The 27,244-nt window shown below is 36.9% G+C and overlaps 3 protein-coding genes and 1 long non-coding RNA gene across 6 annotated transcripts; 2 read left to right on the forward strand and 2 right to left on the reverse strand.

Annotated features, from left to right (window-relative positions):
- The first annotated feature begins 253 nt into the window (after positions 1–253).
- On the forward strand, positions 254–4,336 carry LOC121763328. Of its 2 annotated transcripts, XR_006042424.1 has the most exons (7): positions 256–1,607; positions 2,697–2,837; positions 2,968–3,134; positions 3,213–3,431; positions 3,506–3,628; positions 3,708–3,851; positions 3,931–4,336. It is a non-coding gene; the product is annotated as an uncharacterized LOC121763328 (long non-coding RNA). The 2 variants fall into 2 exon arrangements; XR_006042423.1 differs by lacking the exons at positions 2,697–2,837; positions 2,968–3,134; positions 3,213–3,431; ... (1 more) ...; positions 3,708–3,851; positions 3,931–4,336 and adding an exon at positions 1,698–1,981 and having other exon boundaries at positions 254–1,607.
- An 872-nt stretch (positions 4,337–5,208) lies between these two features.
- On the reverse strand, positions 5,209–6,414 carry LOC121764243 (protein FAR1-RELATED SEQUENCE 5-like). Its single transcript, XM_042160296.1, has one exon. The coding sequence runs from the start codon at positions 6,412–6,414 to the stop codon at positions 5,209–5,211; it is 1,206 nt and encodes a 401-aa protein (XP_042016230.1).
- Positions 6,415–11,692: 5,278 nt separating this feature from the next.
- Positions 11,693–20,188, reverse strand: LOC121764907 (epidermal growth factor receptor substrate 15-like). 2 transcript variants are annotated; one of them, XM_042160931.1, is made up of 13 exons: positions 19,605–20,186; positions 17,492–18,551; positions 16,362–16,580; positions 16,064–16,281; positions 15,166–15,240; positions 14,769–14,840; positions 14,586–14,684; positions 14,411–14,476; positions 14,224–14,338; positions 13,483–13,551; positions 12,998–13,337; positions 12,704–12,824; positions 11,693–12,613 (listed from the first exon to the last, which is right to left on the reverse strand). In XM_042160931.1, the coding sequence occupies exons 1-13, from the start codon at positions 19,743–19,745 to the stop codon at positions 11,852–11,854; spliced, it is 3,357 nt and encodes a 1,118-aa protein (XP_042016865.1). In that variant the 5' UTR covers positions 19,746–20,186; the 3' UTR covers positions 11,693–11,851. The 2 variants fall into 2 exon arrangements, with proteins under 2 accessions (XP_042016865.1, XP_042016866.1); XM_042160932.1 differs by lacking the exon at positions 12,704–12,824 and having other exon boundaries at positions 11,874–12,613; positions 19,605–20,188.
- Positions 20,189–21,678: 1,490 nt separating this feature from the next.
- On the forward strand, positions 21,679–23,822 carry LOC121764245 (protein FAR1-RELATED SEQUENCE 5-like). The gene is made up of 3 exons (XM_042160297.1): positions 21,679–21,760; positions 22,413–23,133; positions 23,591–23,822. The coding sequence occupies exons 1-3, from the start codon at positions 21,679–21,681 to the stop codon at positions 23,820–23,822; spliced, it is 1,035 nt and encodes a 344-aa protein (XP_042016231.1).
- The last annotated feature ends 3,422 nt before the right edge of the window (positions 23,823–27,244 follow it).

Here is a 27,244-nt window from a genome sequence, read left to right on the forward strand (position 1 = left end):
AAGTATTTATTAAATACTATTTCAACACGGCTTAATAAATTTCTTTTCTTCCGTGGTTTAGGGGACTAATTTCGTTATATTTTGACTCAATCTAAGATAATGGCTTCAACTAAAATATTAGTCCAAGAAATAAATTTTATAGGCCCAGTTAGGAATTTATTTATTCTGGCCCAGACTATTTATTTTCTTAAGAACTCGGCCAAGTTTAATTAATTGGCCCATTTCTCTTCTCGTTCATTTGTTTTCTAAATCTGAGGCCCCATTTATCTCACCCCTAATCCATCGCCCCTTCACTCCATACCTGCTCCGTCACAAACACACTCCCACATCCCCAATTCGAAACCCTAGCTCATTGTCCATCTCTCCTCGGCACAGCCGAGACGCCACCGCTCGTTGCCGTCCTCGGCGTCCTATTACCTTCTTCATCGTCTCCTTCCCGGGTTCACGTGGCGCGATTTCGTTCGCTTAGCAGCGGCGGAGTTCCCTTCGTTCCAGAGGAAAATGTCTCTGCGGCCTCCGTCTCCGGCGAGGGACGATCGGTGCCCAGAGATTTCTCTCTCTCTCTCTCTCTGATGCACCGCCGCTGTCGCCTCTGCACCCGACTCGGCCAGTAGCTGCCGCTGCGTGTTCGCGGTGGAGACGCTGGTCGCGCCGTTCGTTGCCGCGGTTCGGCAGATTTCTCCCCGTCCCTTCCCCGCTGACTAGCTCCGTCGTTAAACGACCTTTCGCAAGCAAAGTTTCTCTTGCATTTAACTATTTGGTTACTCTCTAGTGAATCAAAGTTGTAAGCTTAATAGAATATCTTTGATTATTCGAGTCCGGTTGGGGCTTCTGTTATATCCTCGTTTCTCAGTTATGGCCTAGCGTGCTCTCGTCAGGAGGCTATCGATTTTACTTGTTTTCCTATAACATTTTCATGCTTATGTTTTCCGAGACTATGGGGCTTTACTAGCATGCTTGTGATGCCTGCTTAATGTGAGATTTCCTACTACATGACGATGTGACTTGGTTAACTGAGTTTGATGGGGATTGAAATTACCTTCTCTGAACTTCTTGTTATTTCTTACTTCTGGCTTGCTCTTCCTCACTTCCTCCCGCTGCCTCGGCTCCTCTCTTTCTTTAACTGGATGTTGCTTTGTGATAATGAGGGAGGAAGGGGCTGAGCCCTATTTATGTTTATGGACTAACTGAAAGCCTGTAAAAGGCTGATATCTCTGGTTGGAAGGTAGTCCTTGATGGACTGATTTGGCTGTTACTTCTGCAGAAAATTCGCAGGGTGTACTCGTGAGGCTGATGAGCCTACGGCTCCTTGTTGTGATCTGATACTACCACTGAAATTGGTGCTTTATTTCCGTACTCCCCATCTGCACATCTAACAGCATTTGGCTCTATATGGGGTGTAGTACTTGGTTTATTTATTGCTTCTGTTGGTTTATGGAAGGTGCACACAGGAGGGAGCATTTTATGGCTGATTCCTTGACCATGGCAGGTCTGAATGTAAGAGGTATGAGCTGGTAACGACAGCCTCGTGGGGTGCAGCTGTTGGAGAGGGATTTGTTGACTGAACTTGCCCCTCTCGGCCCAGCTCTGTCTCACCCTTCCGAAAGGTGAGGTTCCTATTCCCTTTTCTAATACATGGTATTAGTTGTCTTTTATTCATGCATCCAAAACTCCCACCTAATGTGTGCTTCTGGCAGGAGCGGAGGCTGGCCACCAAGGCTGCCCCGCCCTCTCTCGTGGTCTCGCCCTCTCGAGCTCGTCTGAAATTCTGGGCCGAAACGGCCTATTGATGAAGGCTGACATAGTCGCTAGGGTCGCGAGTTGTAATAGCATAGTTTACACTTTCTTTACCGCATGAACGGAAAGCTTGACGATAATTGATGTATATTTCTTTCTAGTATTTGTAATTCTTTAGCTTTGAAATTCTAGAATTTGTATTTATACTCTTATTTAAGAAATAAAAATACTCCTTCATTCTTTATATAAAATTCTAGTATTTATTTCAAAAATCTCGAGAAATCTAAGTATCGGCTATTACAAGTGATGTATTTTGTTAACATCAGTGAAGTAAAAGCATGGTTATAGTGATGCGTTCCAGGGTTAGAGTGATGTTTCTGTGAGTTTTTGCTATAGTGATGTATTTTGTTAACATCAGTGAAGTGAAAGCATGGTTATAGTGATTGGTTCTAGAGTTAGAGTGATGTTTCTTTGATATTTTGCTAGAGTGATGTTTCTTTGTTAACATCAGTGAAGTAAAAACATGGTTATAGTGATGTGTTCCAGGGTTAGAGTGATGTTTCTTTGAGTTTTTGCTATAGTGATGTATTTTGTTAACATCAGTGAAGTAAAATCATGGTTATAGTGATGTGTTCCAGGGTTAGAGTGATGTTTCTGTGATATTTTGCTATAGTGATGCATTTTGTTAACATCAGTGAAGTAAAATCATGGTTATAGTGATGTGTTCCAGGGTTAGAGTGATGTTTATGTGATATTTTGCTATAGTGATGCATTTTGTTAACATCAGTGAAGTAAATCATGTTTATTGTGATGTGTTCCAGGGTTAGAATGATGTTTCTTTGATATATGCGTATAGTTATCTATTTTATTAACATTAGTGAAGTAAAAACATGGTTAGAGTGATGTTTCTTTGATTTTTTGTTATAGTGATCTATTTTCATTTCTTATTATGAAAATAGGACGACACTGTGGATGCACAAATTGCATCTGCAATAGAAGCGTGCATGGCGCTAGGTGATGATGATGACTACGTTCAATCAGAATTGAAAGAATCTAGCCAAAATCTTTTGACCGAATTAATAGTTTACGATCCGGACCTTGTAAGTGTGCTATAATGATATATCTCATCCATTCACCAACACTTATAACACATCAAGTGAACTATATGTCTTATATAGTGAAGTATATACACAATACACTGAAGTTTTCATCTCATTCTTGCCCTGACAGGCAAGTGCTGTGATTGAACAAATGGAGGTACGTTCAAAAGCCGAGAAGAGAATATCCGCTGCATTGCGATCTCCATTCCATGAAAGAGTGGTCCAGGCAAAAACAAAGTTTACCTTGAAAGAGTCACAAATCTTTTTGTGGATTATGACAACATGTGAATTAAATGAGTAAGATTTATATTATAGTTCTGATTTAGAAGGAAAAATATACAAAATATGTGCTAACACACACACATGTTTGAACAGGGACACAAAATATTGTATGATGATGATGTCGTAATGGTAACAAAAAGAGAATTACGTTCACTGTTGCCACATACGCTAATCGAAGTGGGTGTGATCAACGCGTGGGCTTCTTATTTGAATAACATGGAAGAATACAAGGCTCTATCTTCATCGAGGCGGCTCTTTTCACAACATACCCATCCGCAAGAATAGTATAAATTTTGAAAAATTAACTGCATGGTATATGTTCATTATAAAGCATATTCACTTCACTCTTAATCATATTCACAGATTTGACTTGTCTTATCTTTCAGCTGTATACAGTTGTTCATCGGCCTGATGGGGTCGACATCATCACCAAAATTGATAGATTCTGTGACAATTTAGAAAATGAGGTTAAACAAATTCCGTATTTCAAGTGGGCCGACGTAGATTTGGTAAATACTGAACACCATAGATTCTTTGTTATATTCACAAATTATTTTTATTCTGAAATTATTATTATTATCTTTGTAGGTGATCTTTCCAATTTGTGTTGCGGAACATTACTATACCATATGCTTCAGATTTAGCACTAAAAGTATAGTGGTGATTGACAATTCAAAGAATGGTGACGACGAGGACATTACAGTCAAGTATGGTAGCATACCTGAAACTGTGGTAAGGATACATGATATATAGTGAAGTATTTTTGTGATTACAGTGAACTACATTTGATATTCATGATTATATATTGCAGAGAGTGTATTTTTGTCATTATTTGACAAAAATGGGTTTTCACATGCAATGCAAATCAATAACGGATGTGAACATAAAAAGGCTCAAAATGACTTGGAGAACAACATCAAATGTAGAAGATTGTGGAGTTTTTTTGATGAGACATATGGAATGTTATCATGGTGAGCGGGAACAAGATTGGAAATGTGGATTAACTAAAAGAAGAACACTCCAAAGACTAAGAACAAAGTATTGCAACGCATTAATGTTGTCGGAAACAAACCATGAGTCATTGAAGAACTTGGCAACAACATCAAGGCATTATGAAGAATATGGGAAAAACATGAACATAGATGTGAAAAAAATGATTGTAAACTTCAAGCGTTCATGAACTATTGTAGTAAACTTCATTTAAATTCACTATTTACTTCATTGTTGTATCTATTTACTTCACTATATGATGTTTTCCAACGTTAGAGTGATGTTTCTGTGATATTTGCGTATGGTGATCTATTTTGTTAACATCAGTGAAGTAAAAACATGCTTAGAGTGATGTGTTTCATGGTTATAGTGATGTTTCTGTGATATATGCGTATAGTGATCTATATTGTGCATATCAGTGAAGTAAATACATGCTTAGAGTGATGTTTTCCATGGTTATAGTGATGTTTCTGTGATATTTGGTTATAGTGATCTATTTTGTTAACATCAGTGAAGTAAGTTCATGCTTATATTGATGTGTTCTTGGATATTTTGTTATAGTGATCTATTTTGTTCACATTAGTGAAGTAAAAACATGCTTAGAGTGATGTATTCCAAGGTTAGAGTGAAGTCTCTTTGATATTTTCTTATAGTGATCTATTTTCTTAACATCAGTGAAGTAAGTACATGTTTAGAGTAATGTGTTCCAAGGTTAGAGTGAAGTCTATGTGATATTTGCTTATAGTGATCTATTTTGTTCACATTAGTGAAGTAAGTACGTGCTTAGAGTGATGTGTTCCACAGTTAGAGTATATTTCACTCTAAGCATGCAGAATATACTTCACAATATGCACAATATACGCCACTGTACTTTCAATATACTTGACTAATATGAAAAACAGTACACTATAATCAATATTGACTTCACTATAAAGCATATCAATTAATGATGGACTTGTAAGCAGTAAAACGAAGACATATAAAAGTGAACTTATTCGCACTTGAGCTTAACACAAAAACCAAGTTTGTATTGAGATAAAATTCACTCAAAAGTGTAATAAAATGAGTCATTAATGCTCTAAAAGGGCTACAGGGTGAACTATTTCTGTCCAAATCCCCACTGCCTCTGATTTGCCTTCTCATTAACCTTTTTGCAGTTCCTAGAATCATGGTGTCCAATCTCATGACAGTTTCCACACTTTCGACCTGGTTTCACTGCTAACTTCATTGTTGACTCCTTCTTCGATTTCTTCATACTTCCACTTCCCTTTGTACTAACAACATCAGGAGGATGAACTTCAATAAAGTTCGGAACTTGTGAGCCATAGAAGTTCTCAATCAATGCACTCTTCTCTGTCGATGACAGAACAACACCTTCTCCGAGAAGCTGCTTCTTACCTTCTTCAATAATTGCAGCAAATGCATTGATTTGATCAATGTTCCCTTCAATACATTGTGCTATTTCAATGAATAATGCATACAAGTTTTTAAATGCAATCTTCTTCTTGTCCACAACAAGGTGTATTTCTTTATCATCACAAAAACCTCCATGTATTGGCTTCACAAATTGTGACTTCAACCATCTCCCTCCACGCAACTTCTCGGGTATCAACTTGACAAACTTATACTTCAACACACAAAATATATGACTGCACAATAGACCAAATCTCTCAAACTTTTTACATCCACACAAATAGGTGTCATCACCAATGGAATAAGTCACTGTCCATGAGTTTGAATCCTTGTCATTTATGTTATATACTTCAATCTCTCTATTGGCAGACACTCCTAGAGTTGCACAAGACAAAGAGAAACATGCATAAACTATCTCTTCTTGAATTGCATTATAAGCACTACCACTATATATCGTTGATGCATGTTTCTCGGTTTCCAATTCTATTCGCAAAATAGGCACTTTTGTTGAATCATAGTATTCAAGCTTTGCGTTATTACTCCTTTGAGTCTCCAGAGCATGGTTATAGTTCATATAAAATAGCATAAGGTTAGCCCGAGACTTTGAGTACCTTTTAAAGAAGCTATTCTGTGATTCAGACAAAGAAGTTGTCTTTATCAACGAACTCATCGAAAAATCACGGAAAATGACTGGAACCCAAAACTTTCTGGATGCAAACATTGATGAAAACCAGTCATTATTAGTCAGCCCATATCTTTCCATTATAGCATGCCAAGTTTCTTCAAATGCATCAGGTTCTATCAACTCCGACCGTACACATGCATTCAGTTCCTTCTTTCTTTCTTCACTACCAAGCATGTTCTTTGGCAATTTGTCAGCAACTTTATTCATAACGTGCTACATACACCACCGGTGTCTCGTATTGACAAGGACCTCCTCAATAGCAACTTTCATTCCTAAGTCTTGGTCGGTTACGATGAGTTTAGGAGCCACACCCATACACTTTACAAATTGGTTAAATAACCATGAAAAGGAGTTGGCATTTTCCTTAGACAAAAGGCCAACAACAAATGTCACAGGGCGACCATGATTATCCTTGCCCTTAAAAGGAGCAAATATCATACAGTACCTACATATTAAAATCACTATAAGGCATGGAGAATATACTTCACTATATGAACAATATACTTCCCTAAAATGAAAAACAATTCACTATAAGCATGCAGAAATATACATCACTGTAATGCACAATATACATCACTGTAATACACAATATACATCACTATATGCTCAATACGCTTCACTGTAAGCATATTGTAGTTCACTAATTGCTCAATATACTTCCCTAAACTGAAAAACAATACACTAAAGCATGCGGAAATATACATCACTGTAATGCACAATATACTTCACTGAAGTGAAAAATAATAATTAGTGTGCACATACCTATTTGCTGAGTATGTCGTATCAAAAGAAACAATATCACCATACAAATGATAGTTTCTCTTGCAGTAGGATCACACCAAAACAAACGTGTCAGTCTATCTTTTGAGTTGACCTCATATTCATATGTAAATGCACCACAAAGTTCCTTCTTCCTGCGCATCTCATTTAATAGCATTTGCGCATCAGCTCCTTCCACGTATGCTCTAAGGTCACGTATGTAGTTGCGCACTTCTAAAATAGTACACCCTACATAATCTAATCCACCAAGCACTTCATTAAGTAAGCTAAAACTTAAAGTTGGACCAATGTTTGCATTAGCGCAATCAAGGATGAATTTCTGATGGACTAAATCCAAATTGCGGTTCAACTTCATAAAACGCTTATGGCGTTCCTCAACCATCTCGTGATTATGTTTTTCAACAAAACTTTTTATAACATAACCAACACCCATAAAAAACTTCCAAGACACTTTAGCATTACAATATCACTTAATAGAAGAACGTTTGCGTTTCATCTTAGATTGTTCACTCTTTCTTTGCTTTGTACCTTCTCGGCTACACACCACGTAAATCCAAGTAATGACATCTTTTTCCTTTTTCGACCCCTTTCTACGGGTGTCAAACCCAACATATCGAGCATAATTGTTGTAGAAGTCCAATGCACGATCAAGGGTCATGAAACTTTGTCCAATTTTTGGTTTCAAATCATTGGGGCATTTTGGTACGTAAACCACTGTAAGAAGAATATACATCATTGTGAGCATATAATAGTACACTAAAATGCATAATATACTTCACTATAAGCATATAATAGTTCACTATATGCTCTATATACTTCACTACACTGTGATGAGAAAAAATACATCACTCTTAGCATGTTGTTACTTCACTGATGTGAACAAAATAGATCACTATAACCAAATATCACAGAAACATCACTTAACCATGGAAAACATAACTCTAAACATGTTTTTACTTCACTGATATGAAGAAAATAGATCACTATAAGAAAATATCACAGAAACATCACTTGACCGTGAAAAACATCACTCTAAGCATGTATTTACTTCACTGATATGAAGAAAATAGGTCACTATAACCAAATATCACAAAAACATCACTTAACCGTGGAAAACATCACTCTAAGCATGTTTTTACTTCACTGATATGAATAAAATAGATCACTATAAGAAAATATCACAGAAACATCACTTAACCATGGAAAACTGAGCACTCTTCAATTCACAAAACACACACACTTCAATTAAAGCCTATATACATCACTTTAATACATAAATACATCACTCTAACGTATTTTCACATCATACACACTCTAATCATGATGAGAACAAACACATAAACTTCATCTTCGTCACTCTAATCATGATCGACTGTAATTGTTATAAGAGTGAAACGTATAATGATTACCTTTAGATGTCTCAGCTTCCTCTCCCGACGATGATGAGTCGGAATCGAAATAATCTTCGTCCGACCTCAGAATTGAATCCATTGATTTGAATCACGATGAACGGATTGAATTGAATCGCCTCTTATGAATTGAATGAAATCGATCAGATTTGGAAGGAGATTTGGAATGAAATTAATCTGGAAGGATATGAATCGCGTATGATCTTTTGAATTTCATAATGTGATTTCCAAAATTACCCTTGACCTATTTACATTATTAAAATAAATAATATTTGTTGCATTTATTTGTGTGGCTGAGATTTATTCTCTCGTTATACACTTAAAATTAGTTATACCTTGATCACTTCTCTATATATATATATATATATTAAAGTTCAATCTTTGATTACTAAAATAGATGGAACTTTATAATATCAAAACTTCTTTAATTTAAATCATATTATAAATACTACTACCTTCGTCCCCAAATATTGTCTCACTTTGACCCGACACAAGTTTTAAGAAATGTAATGGAAAGTGAGTTGAAAAAGTTAGTGGATTGTGGGTCCTACTTTTATATATTAGTTTTATAATAAAATGTGAGTAGGAATGAGTTAGTGGAATATTAGGTCCACTACAAAAAATGGTAAAAAATGAAATGGGGCAGGACAAACTCTGGGGGATGGACGGAAATGGAAAAATGGGACAAACTTTCAGGGACTAGGGTAGTATATAGTAAACTTGTTAAAATATACTCCCTTCATCTCATTAAAGATGACTCACTTTCCTTTTTGATCTGTCCCAACTAAGATGGCCTATTACTAAAAATGGAAACACCCTTCACTCTACTTTATTCCCTCTCTCTTACTTTGTTTTCTCCAATTCACACACAAAATAAAATTGCATAAATTCTCATGCCGTCCAAGAAATGGGTCATCTTCATTGGGACAGAGGGAATAGTATTAATATACTCCATCCATCACAGCTAAGATAACACACTTTATTTTTTAGTTTGTCCCAAATAAGATGAAATATTTCTATTTTTAGTAACTTTCTCTCTCCAATTAATACACTCAACAATTTAATGTTTACATCTTCTATTTCTCTCTTCAATTAAAACATTAACCAACAACTCCTAAAATCTCGTGCCAACTAAAAAATATGTCATCTTAGCCGGGACAGAAGGAGTATTGACATTGTCGCAAAATTGTTAATGACAATGTTTTTCGGGTAAAAAAATAGGATATTATCTACCTTGTGTATAATGTACATGGTAGGCATTATAAATAATATAATTACATGATTTTTGAGGAATAATGTGTAAATTCTGAACTTTGGGTATAGAAGTTGTTAAAAAAATTTAGAATAAGTGGAAGGTCCAAAGCAATTTGGTTATTAGTATCTCCAATCATTTACATTAAATTTAAATTATTTTTAGTGAAATGTTAGGGATTTTACTCTAACTATTTACACTAAACTCAAACATAAAAGGATATTTTCGATATTATACTCCTCTATATATAAAAATTAGTCTCATTTACTATTTTAATATGTTCATAAAATAGCAAAATGAGACTCCATCCCCATTGAAGCTTGAAAATAATCATAGTGTAACAAAAACCCTCCTTACTTCTTAAATTTTACACATGATGTTTGTCTTGAGATGACTATTTGAGAATGACTACTTCTCTGTTCAATTAAAAATTTAACAGAGCTACCACTTTTTTAGCTAAAACGAAACAATTCGTAATGTTGTAGACTAAAAGTTATCAAATAAGTATAATGTTTTGGACCAAAATAGTAAAATAACTACTTCCTTTGTTCCATGTTAATACGTTTCATGTTAATAGAGTCATTTTTCTATTTTGGGAAGTTCCAAGTTTATTAAGTCACATCTATTTTTGGCAAAAATTAACTATTTCTTTTACGCATACACACACTGCATGTAGTGTGTGCGTATAACGGGTTACGTATGTGTGTGTTTGTGTGCGTAGTGTGTTATTTGTGTGAGCAACGTGTGTATTGTGTGAGTAAGCACAATTTTTTCATTTCATTCTTTTATTATTTATGCTTACCAACTTACCAAGCAAATGAATGAAATCAATTAACGAATAACAATTTCATTCTCTTTGTATTTATTGCGCTTACAAAGCACATAATTGATGAAAGTTCTTTCTCATTTTTATTTCATTCTCATCCTCATTTCATTCTCTCCTTATTCAATTCCATCATACCAAGCATGGTCTAAAGGTTCTCACTGTCCTTGCAAAAAACAAATAAGTAATTCACAACATAGATGAAAATGAGACCACCTATCGTGATCAGTTATAGTGTTTAGCCTAAAGTATCATAACCTTAGAATTACGAATAATACTATTATGATATGGCATTAAATAGAACCCTAATAAGATAAGTCCTTGATTACTAAAGGACGAGATCTCGGTTTATATTTTTTCTTAATCAATGTATATACCATTGAGTATACATTATTCATTACTTATAACTCCATATGTAAAATAAGAACTATTTCCGTTGTAGTATGTCCCTTAAAATTATGCATTTTTTATTTTAAGAATTTTTTCCTTTCTAATGTGATGTGTCATATTCTCTATTAACAATACTTTAAATAATATTTCTTTCAGTTTGTCTTACTTCATTAATTGTACATTACAACTCATGCATTTTCAAAAGTTCTTATTTTTAAGGTACAAAGATAATTTATTAATGAGTTATTTGCATGTAAATACATGAACTTTCAATATTTTCTGGTTTTCCTCGAACTTTTATTTTTAAATCTAAATACATGAACTTTGAGTTTTTTTTCCAAAATTAAATTTTCTTTAAATTGGATTTGACGTGTTCGCCGGAAGTGCCAACGTGACAAAAAGTGATGAGTATTAAAATGATATTGTTTGGATTAAAAAATGATAATTTTTCCTTAAAATATATGAAGTTTTAAGATTTTCTAGAATTTGCAACAAACTTTTAGAATTTTTTTATTTTTTCCCTAACGGTATATTTTTTTCCAAATCTTTAAAGTCCAACAGTTTTTTTAATTTAGACATGAGTATTAAAAAGTAGTTTACTTCCCATCCTTTTGAAATAGGCCATACTTTTTTTTTCATTCGTCCCAACAAATAATCCATATCCATTTATGTAATCTGTTTCTTTTTCTCTTTTACTTTATTATTTATAAGCCTCATCATCCACCGTACAATTTCAACTATTTTTTCTCCTCTCTTACTTTAACAATGGCACATTAAAATCTGTGCCAAACTTAATTAGTCTATTTCTATGGGACGGAGGGAGTATTAAAATATATGAAAAGTGAATTTTTATAAATAGAAGAAAGAAAGACCGGTGGACTCAACTTCTATCAAATAGAAGAACCAAATTGCCTCACCTACAACTTCAACTCCCACTCAACATACCAAACAAGATTGCACACAAAAAATATAATGATAAAATTCCGGAAACTAGAAAGCTTTCCAACTATCGGAGTCCCTTGATGGCGTTTTAGCTTCGTGCGAAGACCTAAATGGCTCATCCGACCCAAACGGATCGGCTGTGTCATCAAATCCATGGCCATAATCAGCATCCCGCATGCTACTCGTGGAATCAAATCTCGTCAATGACGTGTGTGGAGGAAATGCCCCAAAATTATAATCCGAGTCGGCAGTGCTGCGGAAAGAGTCAAACCTTGTGAGGGTCTCTGGTTTAGCAGAGTATCCCTGATCGAAGTCAGTAGAATCTCCAGTGCTTCGCATGGAATCAAATCTGCCGAAGGACTCTCGTGAACTGAATGGGGCACTGTCTTGCATGTTGAAGGAATCAAATCTTGAGAAGCTGTCAAATGAATGTTGCTCTTCTGAACCTTCACTGAACCTTCTCGGGGATGAGCTGAAGTTATACATTGGTGTGGTTGGCACAGAGTCAGCGAATGCGAACGGGCTATTCCTTGCAAACAGATTGTCTGCATGAGGAGAGCTTGAATTGTGAAGTGGTGTGCTTGGAACTGAATCAAAAAATGGTCCCTGCTTTTGCATAGATGCGTTGGATGGGGTGCTGGGGACTGAATCAAAAAATGGGCCCTGCTTTGGAAGAGATGTGTTGGATGGAGTGCTCGGAACTGAATCGAAAAATGGGCCCTGCTTCGGAAGCGATGCGTCTGTGCCTCTGGCCACAGTTCTGATTGGATTAAGAACCCAGTCGTCAGGGCCAAACAAAGAACCAGCTTCCTGAGTAACAACGTGAAGGGAAAGTGTAAGTCGCAACTAAACAATTAAAGCTGGAAAAACTACTGACACCAAAACATTCTACTGGAGTACCTTTGAAGCAACAGAAACGGAATCCCATGATGCATCCGCATCATAGTGTGAATCAAAGGTACCCCAACTTGGATCATCAAAACGTTTGTCCCCAGAAAATATTGAATCACCCCCATATTCACTGCAATTGCATATCAGGTTACTTCAGGATTCTTGTAGAAGAAGACGACCCACAAGGTTTAAATAGATCGAAAAACCTTTAGACGGGAACTCAGATGACTCGGTTAGCTAGACTACTAGAAAGAGGCAAATATTTTTCAATCAAGAATATGGAGAAACAAGTAGTGCCATTACCTTTGGGTGTCAAATGCATGTGGCGAGCCATTTATATTGAAGTCCTTGTGTATTCGCAAATCTCGGAATTCCTTGGATGGGCTGGCAACTGCATTACTTCCTACTGGACTGTCAGGTGGAGTTCTTGCTGTATGCTCTGAGTTGTTAGTCTCTGGCCTGTCATCCTCAGTTACTCTCTCCACAGAACTTGGCAACTCTGAGTTGTCATCAGCCTTAGAAGGTGATCTTCCAGTCGTGCTGCTGTGCAATGAAGAAACCTTCTCTCTAAAGGCAGATTTTAGTTTTGGAGGAGCAATCACATTTTGCACTTCAAGAGTAAGCTCTTTGACGTAGGTGAATCCTAAAAGAATTTAGGAATGAACACCGCCAGAGGCAAATAAGTGAGAATTATTTGAAAACGAATATTCTGCTCTTTCTAGGTAAGAAGCTCTGATAGCATACAAAATACTTTTAGCATCAAAAGAATCCAAGCTTTAGAAAAGTACCTTCATCTTCCAACTTATCCCAATCTTCATCCCAGTCAGCTGCAGTGCCTTCAATGCCAGGTTGCCAACCTGGACATGCATAGCAGTTAAATATTGATAAACAAAAATATATCTCATCAGGCATGACAAATTCCATCATATCCTATTTGTAGAGCTGACATTTAACTTTTTTCTTTACAGGTTCAGAGTCTTTTGTTGAGGCTTCCAAGTACAATGGCAGTATGACCAAGTGAGTACTTCTTTAAACCTATAACTTGTTGGCGAGTATATATACTGGGCACTTATCCTATCACACTGTGGAGATGATGGTAGTATAAAGATAAAATGTAGATTATCTTTCACTAGCTTGAGTCACTTTCACTTATCCAAGTGAAGCATACAAGAAATTTTACCAACCAAAATCACACAAGAAACCAAACACTAAAACCATGTAGCATGAGAAAAACAACTTAAACAGTAGAGTGCCCTGAAGCTGAGACTGTAGATTATAGACAACAAACATTACATGTTTCAAGTATAATATTTAGATTTTTAGCACAAAACATGCATAAAAGTAATACCAGGTTTTGATATACAGACCACACAATGATTATATTGCAGAGACAAATAATTTAAAGTACCAATAACTTGTGGCAAAACATACTTTGCATAAACTAGGGCAAATAAAGTGGTTTTCAATCATTCAAAATTACAATAGATGCAGATGATGGCATATAGGAGGCATGCATATATTATGATTACCAAATGGAAGCTCAAGGAGTGAAGTTGGTTTTGCCCGTAATCCGTAAGTTTTGCACCGTTCATTCAAGGTTTTCACTAGTACCTCAAGATCTGATTGGACTAGATTAGCTCGATCCTGGTGGACACTGAACCTTTTTTATTCTGAAATTCACAACTGTCCACTAAATTAATTGGAGGTGGTACATACCTGAGCATCATCCGCATTCTCTTGGTCCAACTTAACAATTGCTCGATAAAGTTCCATTTTTTTCTCCTACATACGGAATGATCAAAACAGTATCATCTGACGTCTGAAAGGAATCAGAATCATATAATTGCCAATACATTGATATAGGCAGAGGGAAACCAAACATAACGGTTACCTGAATATCATGAAAGGTGGCCTCTTCAATTGTTAATTTTGAAGCTACATCTCCAACCTGCATGTACTTCTCTTCATATTTCTTTGATAATAATTCAGCCTGAGGAGGGACAGCGCAGACAAATGAGTCAACAAATAGAAAGATGAACATGAATGAGTAATATCAAAGAATATAAGAACATACCTCTCTCTTGTCACCTACAACTTTTTCAGAGATCTCATTCAACCTATTGTCACATCTACTTTTGTACAGGACCTGAAATCAATTGGTACATCAGGACTGCAGCAGCTATGTCATAAGTTCACAAGAAACCAAAAGGTAATTTCTCATTATTATTAATTTCGTATTGTGACAAAAGGTCAAAAAACTGAAAGTAGAAATTCGGTAATGTAAAAGTTGACAGAGAGAGAATGACATATAATGAATGCTATCGCAACTGAAGCTAAAAATGAAAGTCCCCAAACAAGATAAGTTTTGAGAATATGAGAATAAAAACTGACAGGTGTAGATCCCACACATAATTTGTATCTTTGATTCTCAGCATTTTCATTATCACATAAGAAATGAGCGGCAAACTCACAAGTTCTTGCATCTTAGCATGGTAGAACTGAACTTTTTGTTTAGCTTCCAGAATATCCTTCTCCAGTTCTGCCACCTGTATAGGAGAGATCGCATGTTCAAACAAATGAAGGTTCCAGGGTGAAAGATAATGCTCCAATGTGAAAGATAATGCCCTATTTTGTGTCAGATATTGTAAACGACTCAAATTGTACATGCAGTAAGGTTACTTTCAGCTGTGGGGATTTCTCATCCCATTATGATTCTTAATTTATCAGCATTGGGGGATTTCTCTAGTAAAACAAGTTTTCAAGCTACATATCCCGTCACTCTACTGAAAGTTACTCTGAAATTTAATTTCTACTTCCTGTGTGCTTGAGAATCTCTGTGTTCATGTGTATGGGAGAGAGAAAGTCAGATGAAAGGATGTTAAATTCTTTGGTCTAAAAATAGCTACCTATAAAAAAGGGCACTTCATGTGTGAGAAATAACTGCAACAATGAGTAGTTTCATGATCAACGATGCACTTACCACGATGAGTAACTAGTTAATTTAAAATCTCTGGAGATATGTTGAGAAAAATAAGAAGCAATTATACTAGTTTGATCAGTATTAGAGCATTTTGCTTTAAAATGAAACCAGACATCTAATTCGCTTCATAAATGTCGATTTCCAAGTTGTGCATTGACCATACTATTAAAGTGAGACTTCAACAAGAATAGAAGTATGCAAAAAAACACAAGGAGGAAAAGGATGGTTTGGGATAGAAGAGGTAGTCCAGATATATATGTATTCACAATGAGACTATACTAGAGTAACCTCTCCACCCAGTATTGTACCAATATTATTTGAAGCACAAAAACAGTATTCACAGTAAGAGTGAAATTCTGGAGAATAGAACAGCAGTATAAAATAAACACCTTTTTCTCAGCATCCTTTGCTTCCTCGGACTTTTTATTCAATGCATTTTGCTCCTCTGTGGAAAGCTGGTCCAAAAGATGCTTCTCCAGCTCTGGTACTTTAGCCTTTTGTTGGTTGGGCTCATCAGGGTGGGGAGCGAGGACTGGAAGTGGAGGCCTTCCAGGACCAGCAGAAGGTATAGCTCTTGCATTGTTAGTCCCTTGGGATTGTTGAAAACCTTACAAAGAATAGAGAGATTTTCAGTCAAGTTATTAAATTTCAACTTGATGTTTTAAATGAACAGAATAAAATGCCAACCGGAAGGTGGTCTCCAAGATGTAACACCATGCACAGCAGTAGGTTGACTTGGGGCGGGAAACAATGTGTCATCTAGTATAAAAGAGTGAGGAAGTACTGTAGGAAGACGACGTCCTTCCCTGTACCGCTCCATCAAATAAAGCGCAACACAGAATTCCCTCAAGGAAAGCATACTGTCATTGTCTTCATCAGACAAGTCCCAGACCTGTTTCAAGATCTCTAATAAAACAAATACAACAATTGATATCAGGAAAACAAGCAGGAAGCAGAAAACAAGCAGGATGCAGCCTTTATAGCACAAGCCTTGATAGCAGAGAGTTTTTTTAATGATGTCAGACAATCATACAAGGATGACATGCTTTTTACAAAGAATACAAACAATCATAGGATACAATCAGAAAACACCATTAAAAGTAACCCGCCTAAGTTTGAAACTTCATTCTTTCAACCCAAAGAAACCACCACAAGGTAGGGACAATAGACCCCCCCATGCCCCCCACAGGACTTCACCCTTTTATAACTAATGAAACCTTCACCATTGGATAAAATCAGATCAGGCACTGAGTGAGGGATAGATACTCCCCTCACCACTGCACTCAAACTTCATGATTACCACACTATAATATATCTCAGATCCCATTAGGCCTACGATATCCAACAATAGAAAAAGTATGCTGACCTCCTCCTGAAAGCTTTCAATCATCAAAAGAAGCTAGACAGACAACTACAGATATCAACATACCATTTGAATGAAAGGTTTGACATGTAGCTTAACTGAGCACTACAACACAAACTGAAATCAAAATACTGCTTTACATAAGAAATTGTAACACATCAACAGCAGCTACGACAAAGATAGAAGAACTCGTCATAAATTATTTCAGAAGGTAGATATGACCAATAAGAGACTATTACCCTTCAAATCAGTTTTGACCTGCTGAAGATAGAAAAGAAACTGCTTATATACAAGATGAAACTGCAATAATCGAGCACCAAATAGATATCAGGATAGAGGGAAAATATCCAGCGTCTGCTCACCATGTTTTAAGCATTGTTAGAAAAGAAGCAAACAGATCAGAGAAAGTATAGATCAAACTAGCTTTTTCAGTCGCAAATGAATTAGGGCATACCTCTAGGTAACTTCCAACTCAAGAATAAATTATGTGCTTGTCCACCACTAATTTTCCCATCTCGGTCAGTGTCAACTTGCACAAACACCTTTCCATACTTCTGAATATCAGACTGGGTAATTCTTGGCCAAGGCCCCTTAGACTGTCCAGCTGGAGGAGGATGTTGTCCAGCTGCAGCAGGAAACAGAGGAGGTTTATGTGCTGAAGCATGCTGGCTTGCTTGCCCAGCGGATTGGAATTTCTGAGCTTGAGCAGTTGGAGGTTGAGAAACACTTTGTCTAGCTGAAGAGTGGTCTCTAGTTAACACCAAATTCCCCGTCGATGAAACAGGTCCGTTACCTGTTGGATATGCAGGTCCAGAGGAATTCTGTTGTGCTTGAGAAGATGATGCATAGAACACATCACCAAACACCGAGTCTGACGAAAAACCATTCCCTGCTGTTGAAAGTGGTTTCAGATCATCCTTTCTGACATGGGTGGAGGAAGCAGATTGTAGTGACCCATTGATCTCTGGCTCTTTTAGTTGAGTCATAGCTGATGCCATTAGGCCAAAGTCATCCTGAGTTGCAGAAGGAATCAAGCTGTTGTTGCTTACTTGTGAAGAAATTCCAGGTCGGGGGCCATCCACATTCCCACCAAGAGCATCAAACGAATTTGGGGGAGGAGATGTGGTCATCAAACCAGTCCCAAGCATACGGGTTGCAATAGTTGGCTGAGATTGAAATCCAGAACTAGGAGGCAAAGGCCAGGGAGGCCTTGTCACTTGGTTTGGCTGAGTTACAAGTGCCTGGCTACTTACACCAGTACCTGGCAAGGGTACCTGAGGGCCAGCTAACTGTGCAGGAGATGGATTTGCCTTTGCATTAGACTGAGGAACCAGTAGCCCAAGATTTATCTGAGGAGGAGGAATTTTGGATGAAGCTGGACCATACAAGGCATCCTTTACAAGTTCTGGAGTCAAATCTCGCTTGCTTTGAGCAACTGTTACAAGTTTAAGAGCATTAAAAAATTCTTGACGACCCAGGAAACCGAGTCGATTTTGATCAGCAGATGTCCATATCTGCAGAATAGTATAATTATTTAGTATCCATTATACAAAACCTTTCCAAAGGGCGTATTGCTGTAGTTGTAACAGATTAAGGTATTTGCACGAAGGTATATAATTCACAACATTTCTTGCTAAATCAATAAATAGCTTTTCAATTCAAATAGAACAGCAAGATAATTACAGTAAGTGCCGCAGCACTGTAATAAAACACTTATCACCATATGGACTATTATCAGTGACATCCATAAATCGCAGACATAAATATAATGTTTATGATGAAAGTAAGCACTAAGCATGACATACCCTACCTTTGTTCAAGATTAATATATTGGTGAACTACTGTGTAAACCTCTACAATATATGTTGCCTTAATACTTAATAGGCAGCAACATCAAAGTAAGAGGTAATTATACATATCCTTCAAATCACTTTATTCAAAAACATTTTCGGAAAATTTACACATGCACCCAAAACAAACTCGTTACCAAAAAAAAAAGATGCAGAGAACAAATCCAAACCTACTCCCATCCTACTTCAAAACAATGGGACTTAATGCTCTCCTTCTAATCCCAAGGACGATTAAGCTTGAACAACAGAAACTAAATTGACCTCTCAAGTTTAACCTTCAAATCATCACAGCTCTAATGTTTCCGCTGCCTCTTCGTACAAAGCTAAGATAGTCTAAATCCTCAAGGCAACAACAAATGTAACCTTCACAACCGAGATCAGCCTAACAAAGCCAAACCTGCTCTGCTCTTCGTTGCTCAAAGCAACTTGGATTTTCTTACTTCTCACATCCAATGATTAGTTTACAAAAGCAAAAAAATGTCTTAATCATCTAGTTACTGAGCATGCTAACCACGAGAAAATATAGCCGCAACTTGAACTAACTTAACCATGATAAGAGTGGCAAACCAACAAACCACTTAGAAATGTTAAGATGAGGAGTTGGTAACTGGTTAAAGCAAGCAACTCATGTCATCATTGAGCAACGAGCAGAAGAAACTATTTACCTATGCTCACTAATAAAGAGGAAATAGATAGAAAACCAAAGAGTAGTAGAACCTGAGCGAGGACTTGTCTAGGCAAATTTGAAGCTTGGAGGAAATTAACGGCCTCACTCCCACTAATCCGCCCATCCCGATCCACGTCAGCTCTCTGGAAATACGCCTCGAATTGATCCATATTCGGATTCTGCCCCGCCATTTCCGTTGATTACAACGAAAATCGCGGTGCCAACGAATCCGATCGATGAATCAATGCAGAGATCGAAATTAACCGCGAAGCATCCTAACGGCGGATGCACGGTGGTGGAACTAGCGGGATCTCTAGATTAGGTTTTAGGTGTGGGTAGCGCTTTGGTATGGGGTGCAAAGCTAAACAGCAGAGTGCATCGACTAGAAGGACTGAGTTGCTTCGGAATTCCGCAGGAAGGACGGCGTCTGGTGAACCTCCGTGCGGCGGAGGAGGCGTCGGTAGTTGTAGTGGCGGCGGCGCCGTGGACTAGAATTGAAAACCACCTCTTTCGTAAGATTTATTTTCTGGAATTTTTTGGCTAAACAGTGCGGGCCCTGGTACAATTGTAGGGCCCTCATGAAATTTCTGGAGGCATTTCTTGCCATAACCGAGGCAGAGGTTTGATTACTATACTCTATAGTCTATACAGTCTATACAACATCTAAGTTGAAATTTGAAATCAAATCATTTATAAAGACGTATGAGTTGGTCTAGAGTGGTAAACTAGTAATGCCGTCTGAGTCTACTGTCGCATGATCTTTAAGTATATACACTTTTTTTTTCTTAAAGAATATATACTCTTTGATATGAGTTTTAATGCAAAATTAGTAATATAAGAAAAAGTAATTAAAATATTGTTAGTGTGAAGGAAATGAGTCCGAGAGAAAAGCGTTTCCAAAATTGTAAAATGCATATTCTTATGGGACAGACTATAAAGAAAATAGTGCATATTCTTGGTTGTACACGGATTTTAATGTACAATTGATGAATTAAGAATATACATTTTTGGTTGTGCACGAGTTTTAATAATACATAATTGATAAAGTAAAAGAGAAGTACAAAGAGAGAGTATTAGAATATTATTTATAGAGAATAAGTCTCACCTCATCAGAGAGAAAAAAGAGTTTTCAAATTTAGAAAATGCATATTTTTGTGGGACGAACTAAATAGAAATAGTGCATATTCTTGTGGGGTAGAGTAATTAATTTGTTTATAAAACAGTCGTTTATCAAGACATGGTTGTAGATAAGAGCATCCCCAACAATGATTCTTAAGGTAAGAGCAGAGTTGCGTTAGTATGCTAACTATCTTAAATCTTAATGAGCTACTTGCTAATTAAATCACCACATTATATTAAACATGTCAACACAGTGACATGAGTATGCCAACATAAATTTATCTTGACATTTTTCTTAATGTGCAACTTGTTCACATATCAATACATTATACTCCCTTCATCCCATAAAAATATGTGCACTTTACACTTTCATCCGTCCCATAAAAATATCGTCTGTCCCACAAAAATATGTGCATTCCATTTTTGGAAAATTATATCAATTAAATAATTTAGGTCCCACTATCCACTAACTCTACTTTAACTAATATTCTCATCATCTCTCTTATTTTATCATACCATTCTCTTCCTCTCTTACTTTATCAATTTCATCTTAATTTTCGTGTCATACCCATTGCCTATATTTTTATTGGACGGGGGGAGTCAATGGCGGATCCAGAACATGAAATCCATGTGGTCGAATATAATATAACAAAAATAATAAATATATATATATATAGAAGTGATCAAGGTATAACTAATTTTAAGTGTATAACTAGAGAACAAATCTCAGTCACACAAATAAATGCAACAAATATTATTTATTTTAATAATATAAACTAGGCCAAGGGTATTTTTGGAAATCACATTATGAAATTCACAAGATCATACGCGATTCATCTCCTTCCAGATTAATTTCCTTCCAAATCTCCTTCCAAATCTGATCGATTTCCTACCAAATCTCCTTCCAAATCTGATCGATTTCATTCAATTCATAAGAGGCGATTCAATTCAATTCGACGCGATTCAATTCAATCCGTTCATCTTGATTCATCGTGATTCAAATCAATGGATTCAATTCTGAGGTCGGACGAAGATTATTTTGATTCTAACTCATCATCGTCGGGAGAGGAAGCTAAGACATCTAAAGGTAATCATTATACGTTTCACTTTTATAAACAATTACAGTCGATCATGATTAGAGTGACGAAGATGAAGTTTGTGTGTTTGTTCTCATCATGATTAGAGTGTGTATGATGTGAAAATACATTAGAGTGATGTATTTATGTGTTAAAGTGATGTATATAGGCTTTAATTGAAGCGTGTGTATTTTGTGAATTGAAGAGTGCTCTGTTTTCCACGGTTAAGTGATGTTTCTGTGATATTTTCTTATAGTGGTCTATTTTCTTCATATCAGTGAAGTAAAAACATGCTTAGAGTGATGTTTTCCACGGTTAAGTGATGTTTTGTGATATTTGGTTATAGTGATCTATTTTCTTCATATCAGTGAAGTAAATACATGCTTAGAGTGATGTTTTCCACGGTCAAGTGATGTTTCTGTGATATTTTCTTATAGTGATCTATTTTCTTCATATCAGTGAAGTAAAAACATGCTTAGAGTGATGTTTTCCACGGTTAAGTGATGTTTCTGTGATATTTGGTTATAGTGATCTATTTTGTTCACATCAGAGAAGTAACAACATGCTAAGAGTGATGTATTTATTCTCATCACAGTGTAGTGAAGTATATAGAGCATATAGTGAACTATTATATGCTCACAATGATGTATATTATTCTTACAGTGGTTTACGTACCAAAATGCCCCAATGATTTGAAACCAAAAATTGGACAAAGTTTCATGACCCTTGATCGTGCATTGGACTTCTACAATAATTATGCTCGATATGTTGGGTTTGACACCCGTAGAAAGGGATCGAAAAAGGAAAAAGATGTCATTACTTGGATTTACGTGGTGTGTAGCCGAGAAGGTACAAAGCAAAGAAAGAGTGAACAATCTGAGGTGAAACACAAGCGTTCTTCTACTAAGTGCTATTGTAATGCTAAAGTGTCTTGGAAGTTTTTTATGGGTGTTGGTTATGTTATACAAAGTTTTGTTGAAGAACATAATCACGAGATGGTTGAGGAACACCATAAGTGTTTTATGAAGTTGGATTTAGTCTATCAGAAATTCATCCTTGATTGCGCTAATGCAAACATTAGTCCAACTTTAAGTTTTAGCTTACTTAAAGAAGTGCTTGGTGGATTAGATTATGTAGGGTGTACTATTTTAGAAGTGCGCAACTACAGATGTGACCTTAGAGCATACGTGGAAGGAGCTGATGCGCAAATGCTATTAAATGAGATGCGCAGGAAGAAGGAACTTTGTGGTGCATTTACATATGAATATGAGGTTAACTCAAAAGATAGACTGACAAGTTTGTTTTGGTGTGATCCTACTGCCAAGAGAAACTATCATTTGTATGGTGATATTGTTTCTTTTGATACGACATACTTAACAAATAGGTATGTGCACACTAATTATTATTTTTCATTACAGTGATGTATATTTCTGCATGCTCATAGTGAATTGTTTTTCATTTTAGGGAAGTATATTGAGCAATTAGTGAACTACAATATGCTTACAGTGAAGTGTATTGAGTATGCCTTGACATGAAGTATATTGAGCATATAGTGATGTATATTGTACAATACAGTGATGTATATTGTGCATTACAATGATGTATATCTCTGCATGCTTATAGTGAATTGTTTTTTATTTTAGGGAAGTATATTGAGCAATTAGTGAACTACAATATGCTTACAGTGAAGTGTATTGAGCATACATTGACATGGAGTATATTGAGCATATAGTGATGTATATTTCTGCATGCTTATAGTGAATTATTTTTCATTTTAGGGAAGTATATTGTTCATATAGTGAAGTATATTCTGCATGTCTTATAGTGATTTTAATATGTAGGTACTGTATGATTTTTGCTCCTTTTACGGGCAAGGATAATCATGGTCGCCCTGTGACATTTGCTGCTGTCCTTTTGTCCAAGGAAAATGCCAACTTCTTTTCACGGTTATTTAACCAATTTGTAAAGTGTATGGGTGTGGCTCCTAAACTCATCGTAACCGACCAAGACTTAGGATTGAACGTTGCTATTGAGGAGGTCCTTGTCAATACGAGACACCGGTGGTGTATGTAGCACGTTATGAATAAAGTTGCTGACAAATTGCCAAAGAACATGCTTGGTAGTGAAGAACTAAAGAAGGAACTGAATGCATGTGTATGGTCGGAGTTGATAGAACCTGATGCATTTGAAGAAACTTGGCATGCTATAATGGAAAGATATGGGCTGGCCAATAATGACTGGTTTTCATCAATGTTTGCATCCAGAAAGTTTTGGGTTCCAGTCATTTTCCGTGATTTTTCGATGAGTTCGTTGATAAAGACAACTTCTTTGTCTGAATCACAGAATAGCTTCTTTAAAAGGTACTCAAAGTCTCGGGCTAACCTTATGCTATTTTATATGAACTATAACCATGCTCTGGAGACTCAAAGAAGTAATAGCGCAAAGCTTGAATACTATGATTCAACAAAAGTGCCTATTTTACGAACAGAATTGGAAATCGAGAAACATGCATCAACGATATATAGTGGTAGTGCTTATAATGCAATTCAAGAAGAGATAGTTTATGCATGTTTCTCTTTGTCTTGTGCAACTCTAGGAGTGTTTGCCAATAGAGAGATTGAAGTATATAACGTAAATGACAAGAATTCAAACTCATGGACAGTGACTTACTCCATTGATGATGACACCTATTTGTGTGGATGCAAAAAGTTTGAGAGACTTGGTCTATTGTGCAGTCATATATTTTGTGTGTTGAAATATAAGTTTGTCAAGTTGATAAATTGCGTGGAGGGAGTTGGTTGAAGTCACAATTTGTGAAGCCAATATGGTGGGCTTTGCGAAGTTGCAGTTACTTGATTCAAGTTATATGGAAGCGATAACTGAACCGGATGGATCAGTTAGCAAATGTCGTTGCCACTTGATCAAGTTGATCTCGCTTTCGCACGCTACCAATGTAATTTATAAACTCCCAACTTTGCACTACTTTAACAGTAAATCGGCAAGTTCGGGGTCGATCCCACAGAGAAGCTAGTGTATCAAGTGTGTGAGTAGTGAACAGGGGGTTGGCTGCTGCCACGCTTTGCTTTTGGAAGTTTTTAACTACTGATTTTAACTTAGGCAGAAAAGTAACTAACTACTTGCTCAAGGGAACTTTAACTACTAGGTCAAGTAAATCTCAGACTGGAATGAAAATTAACTACTCAGAACAGTAAATACGATAATGAAAACGAAAGCAACTTTGATTAAAACTAAAACTTAGAACAGTACAACGTGAAATTTAAACTAAGCTAACACTTCGGAACTACGAAAGCAAGTAAACCGAAGAGATCCTCGGCGGAAAACTTAAGAATACGCCGACAGATATCAAGTATTCTGCAGCACTCCTTCAATCGCCCTTTCTAACTAAGCATTACTTTATCTAAGCTATCTAGGGAACTGAACTAGAGAGCTAAACTAACTAAACTAAAATAAAGACGGAAAGCAAAGGATCCTCCTCTCAATGTGGTGGCACATCCTCTATTTATAGGCTCGACACGACCTCCAGCTGGATAACGATCTTGGCAGGGAATATTCGCTCATGCTGAGAGTGAGCGACTCATTGATTGCTACGTGCTTTCCTTCTAGAATGACGACGCTTTTCAGTAACAGATTCATGACTCAGCTCCGTCCTTGCGTCTCATATATCTGCACGTGTCCCATTCTAGAACGTTGTCCTTGATAACAGAATGATGCGCACCATCCAGCTCATTGCCTCACATGTCCTTCTTCTGGAAGCCAGTGGTCCCCTCCTTGACTGCTTGATTACCCCCCTTGATCAACTCCTCCGATTCTTGGCCTTTTTTTTCGCCTATTGTACTTGCTTGATCAATCTGGCCTTGTTGCCTTGGTCAAGCGGCATTCCTGCACATTTAACACTTGCTTTGCGCGATAAAACCGATCAAGTAGCGTACATTTTACCCCTAAACCGATACTTGAAATGAGTCTTATTAAACTGCTCACACTTAAAACATACTTGTCCCCAAGTATAAAGAAAAAGAAAAGAAAAGGATAAGGCAAATTTCAGGCATGGTATACTCATTGGCTTGGCTGAATGGGGTCTTTGAGAAATCCCCTTGGGCTGCTAGGTTGAGATCATTCTTGCTATCGACTGTTAGTCCACCGTAGAAGATCGAGTAAATCTCCCGCTCCCCCAGCTTGTGGTTAGGGCATGCTTGAAGCAGCCCTTGGAATCTATCCCAGTACTGGCCGAGGGGGTCATCGTACTCCTGTCTGGCTTCTATAATCTCCCGCTTGAGGGCTGAAAGAGCAGGTTTGCGTCAGGTGTAGTTCAAGCCCAGGTGTATCCTACTGATCAGGATAAAACAAGCCCCAGCTAATCCTTAACCTGGTATCAATAATTCCTCAACCCTCTTCTACTGGGTAGTATAGTGAAGGTAGGGGTCGAATCCCACAGAGACGAATGCGTTATGGGAATTGTGGTGATATTCTGGAAAGGTTTGGTTAGCTACCACGCTTTGGGTTGAGACTTATCTAGGCTGGAATTTAAGGTGGTACTCTACTGACTAGGAGGCGGGAGAGATGTTAAACAGACGGCTGTGTACGTGTGAGTGGGGAACATGATGTTTCAGAAATAAATATAGAAGGTACGAGTTTACTATAAAAGGTTAAACGGAATATTAGAGGGAAAGAGGTAGTTAGGTGACTAGACCTGCAGATCTGAAAAGTAGCAGCTGAAAAGTAAGGACAAAAGTAAAAAGTTGTTAAAAAGCAAAAGTGGTCCCAAACTTGGATGGAGATATTGTCTTCTTCAACATAAATCAAATCAGATCAGCAAAACCAGATTCATCACCATAAAAACACAGATTAACAACTTCAAGAACACATATCTACAATTAAAACTTCAAATCAAAAGATCGAACACTGAAACTGCAATTATGCTTACTGGTCAACATGCAAGGTGGCAGAAATCACGTAAACTGGGTTTTCACACTTAACTAATTCAGATCTAAAATCTAACAGCTATCTAGACTTGCAAACTCAGAGAGATTAACTACAGAAGTTAAAACATGCGATTCCACATTGGAAATTACCGTAACAGCTAGATCTAAGCTATCTATGCAGAAAGAAGCGAAAACAAACATAAACCGATGCTGGAAAACAACTTCATATTCAATAAAATGTTTGGATCACAACTAAGACTTCAAAGTAAGCAAATATTTAAAGTGCAACAAATCCAATCGTAAGGAAACAGAATGCGATTAACCAAGAAAGCAATAAAGATTGTTTGCCACTCCAGGCGATGAAACTGCTAACTACGATCGTGCTGACTGGAAAGAGAACGTCTGGAACTCCGGCGAACTGATGATCTTCAAGTGACCATGGCTGTGGCGAGGAACGGGAATTACGAAGGGTAATGCTGAAGGAGTGATCTACCGAAGAAAGATTGCTAACTAAGCGTAGGAGTTAACTAACTAATTGATTATTATATCTCTCTC

This window comes from Salvia splendens, chromosome 14 (assembly GCF_004379255.2).
Source record: "Salvia splendens isolate huo1 chromosome 14, SspV2, whole genome shotgun sequence".
Classification (NCBI taxonomy): domain Eukaryota; kingdom Viridiplantae; phylum Streptophyta; class Magnoliopsida; order Lamiales; family Lamiaceae; genus Salvia; species Salvia splendens.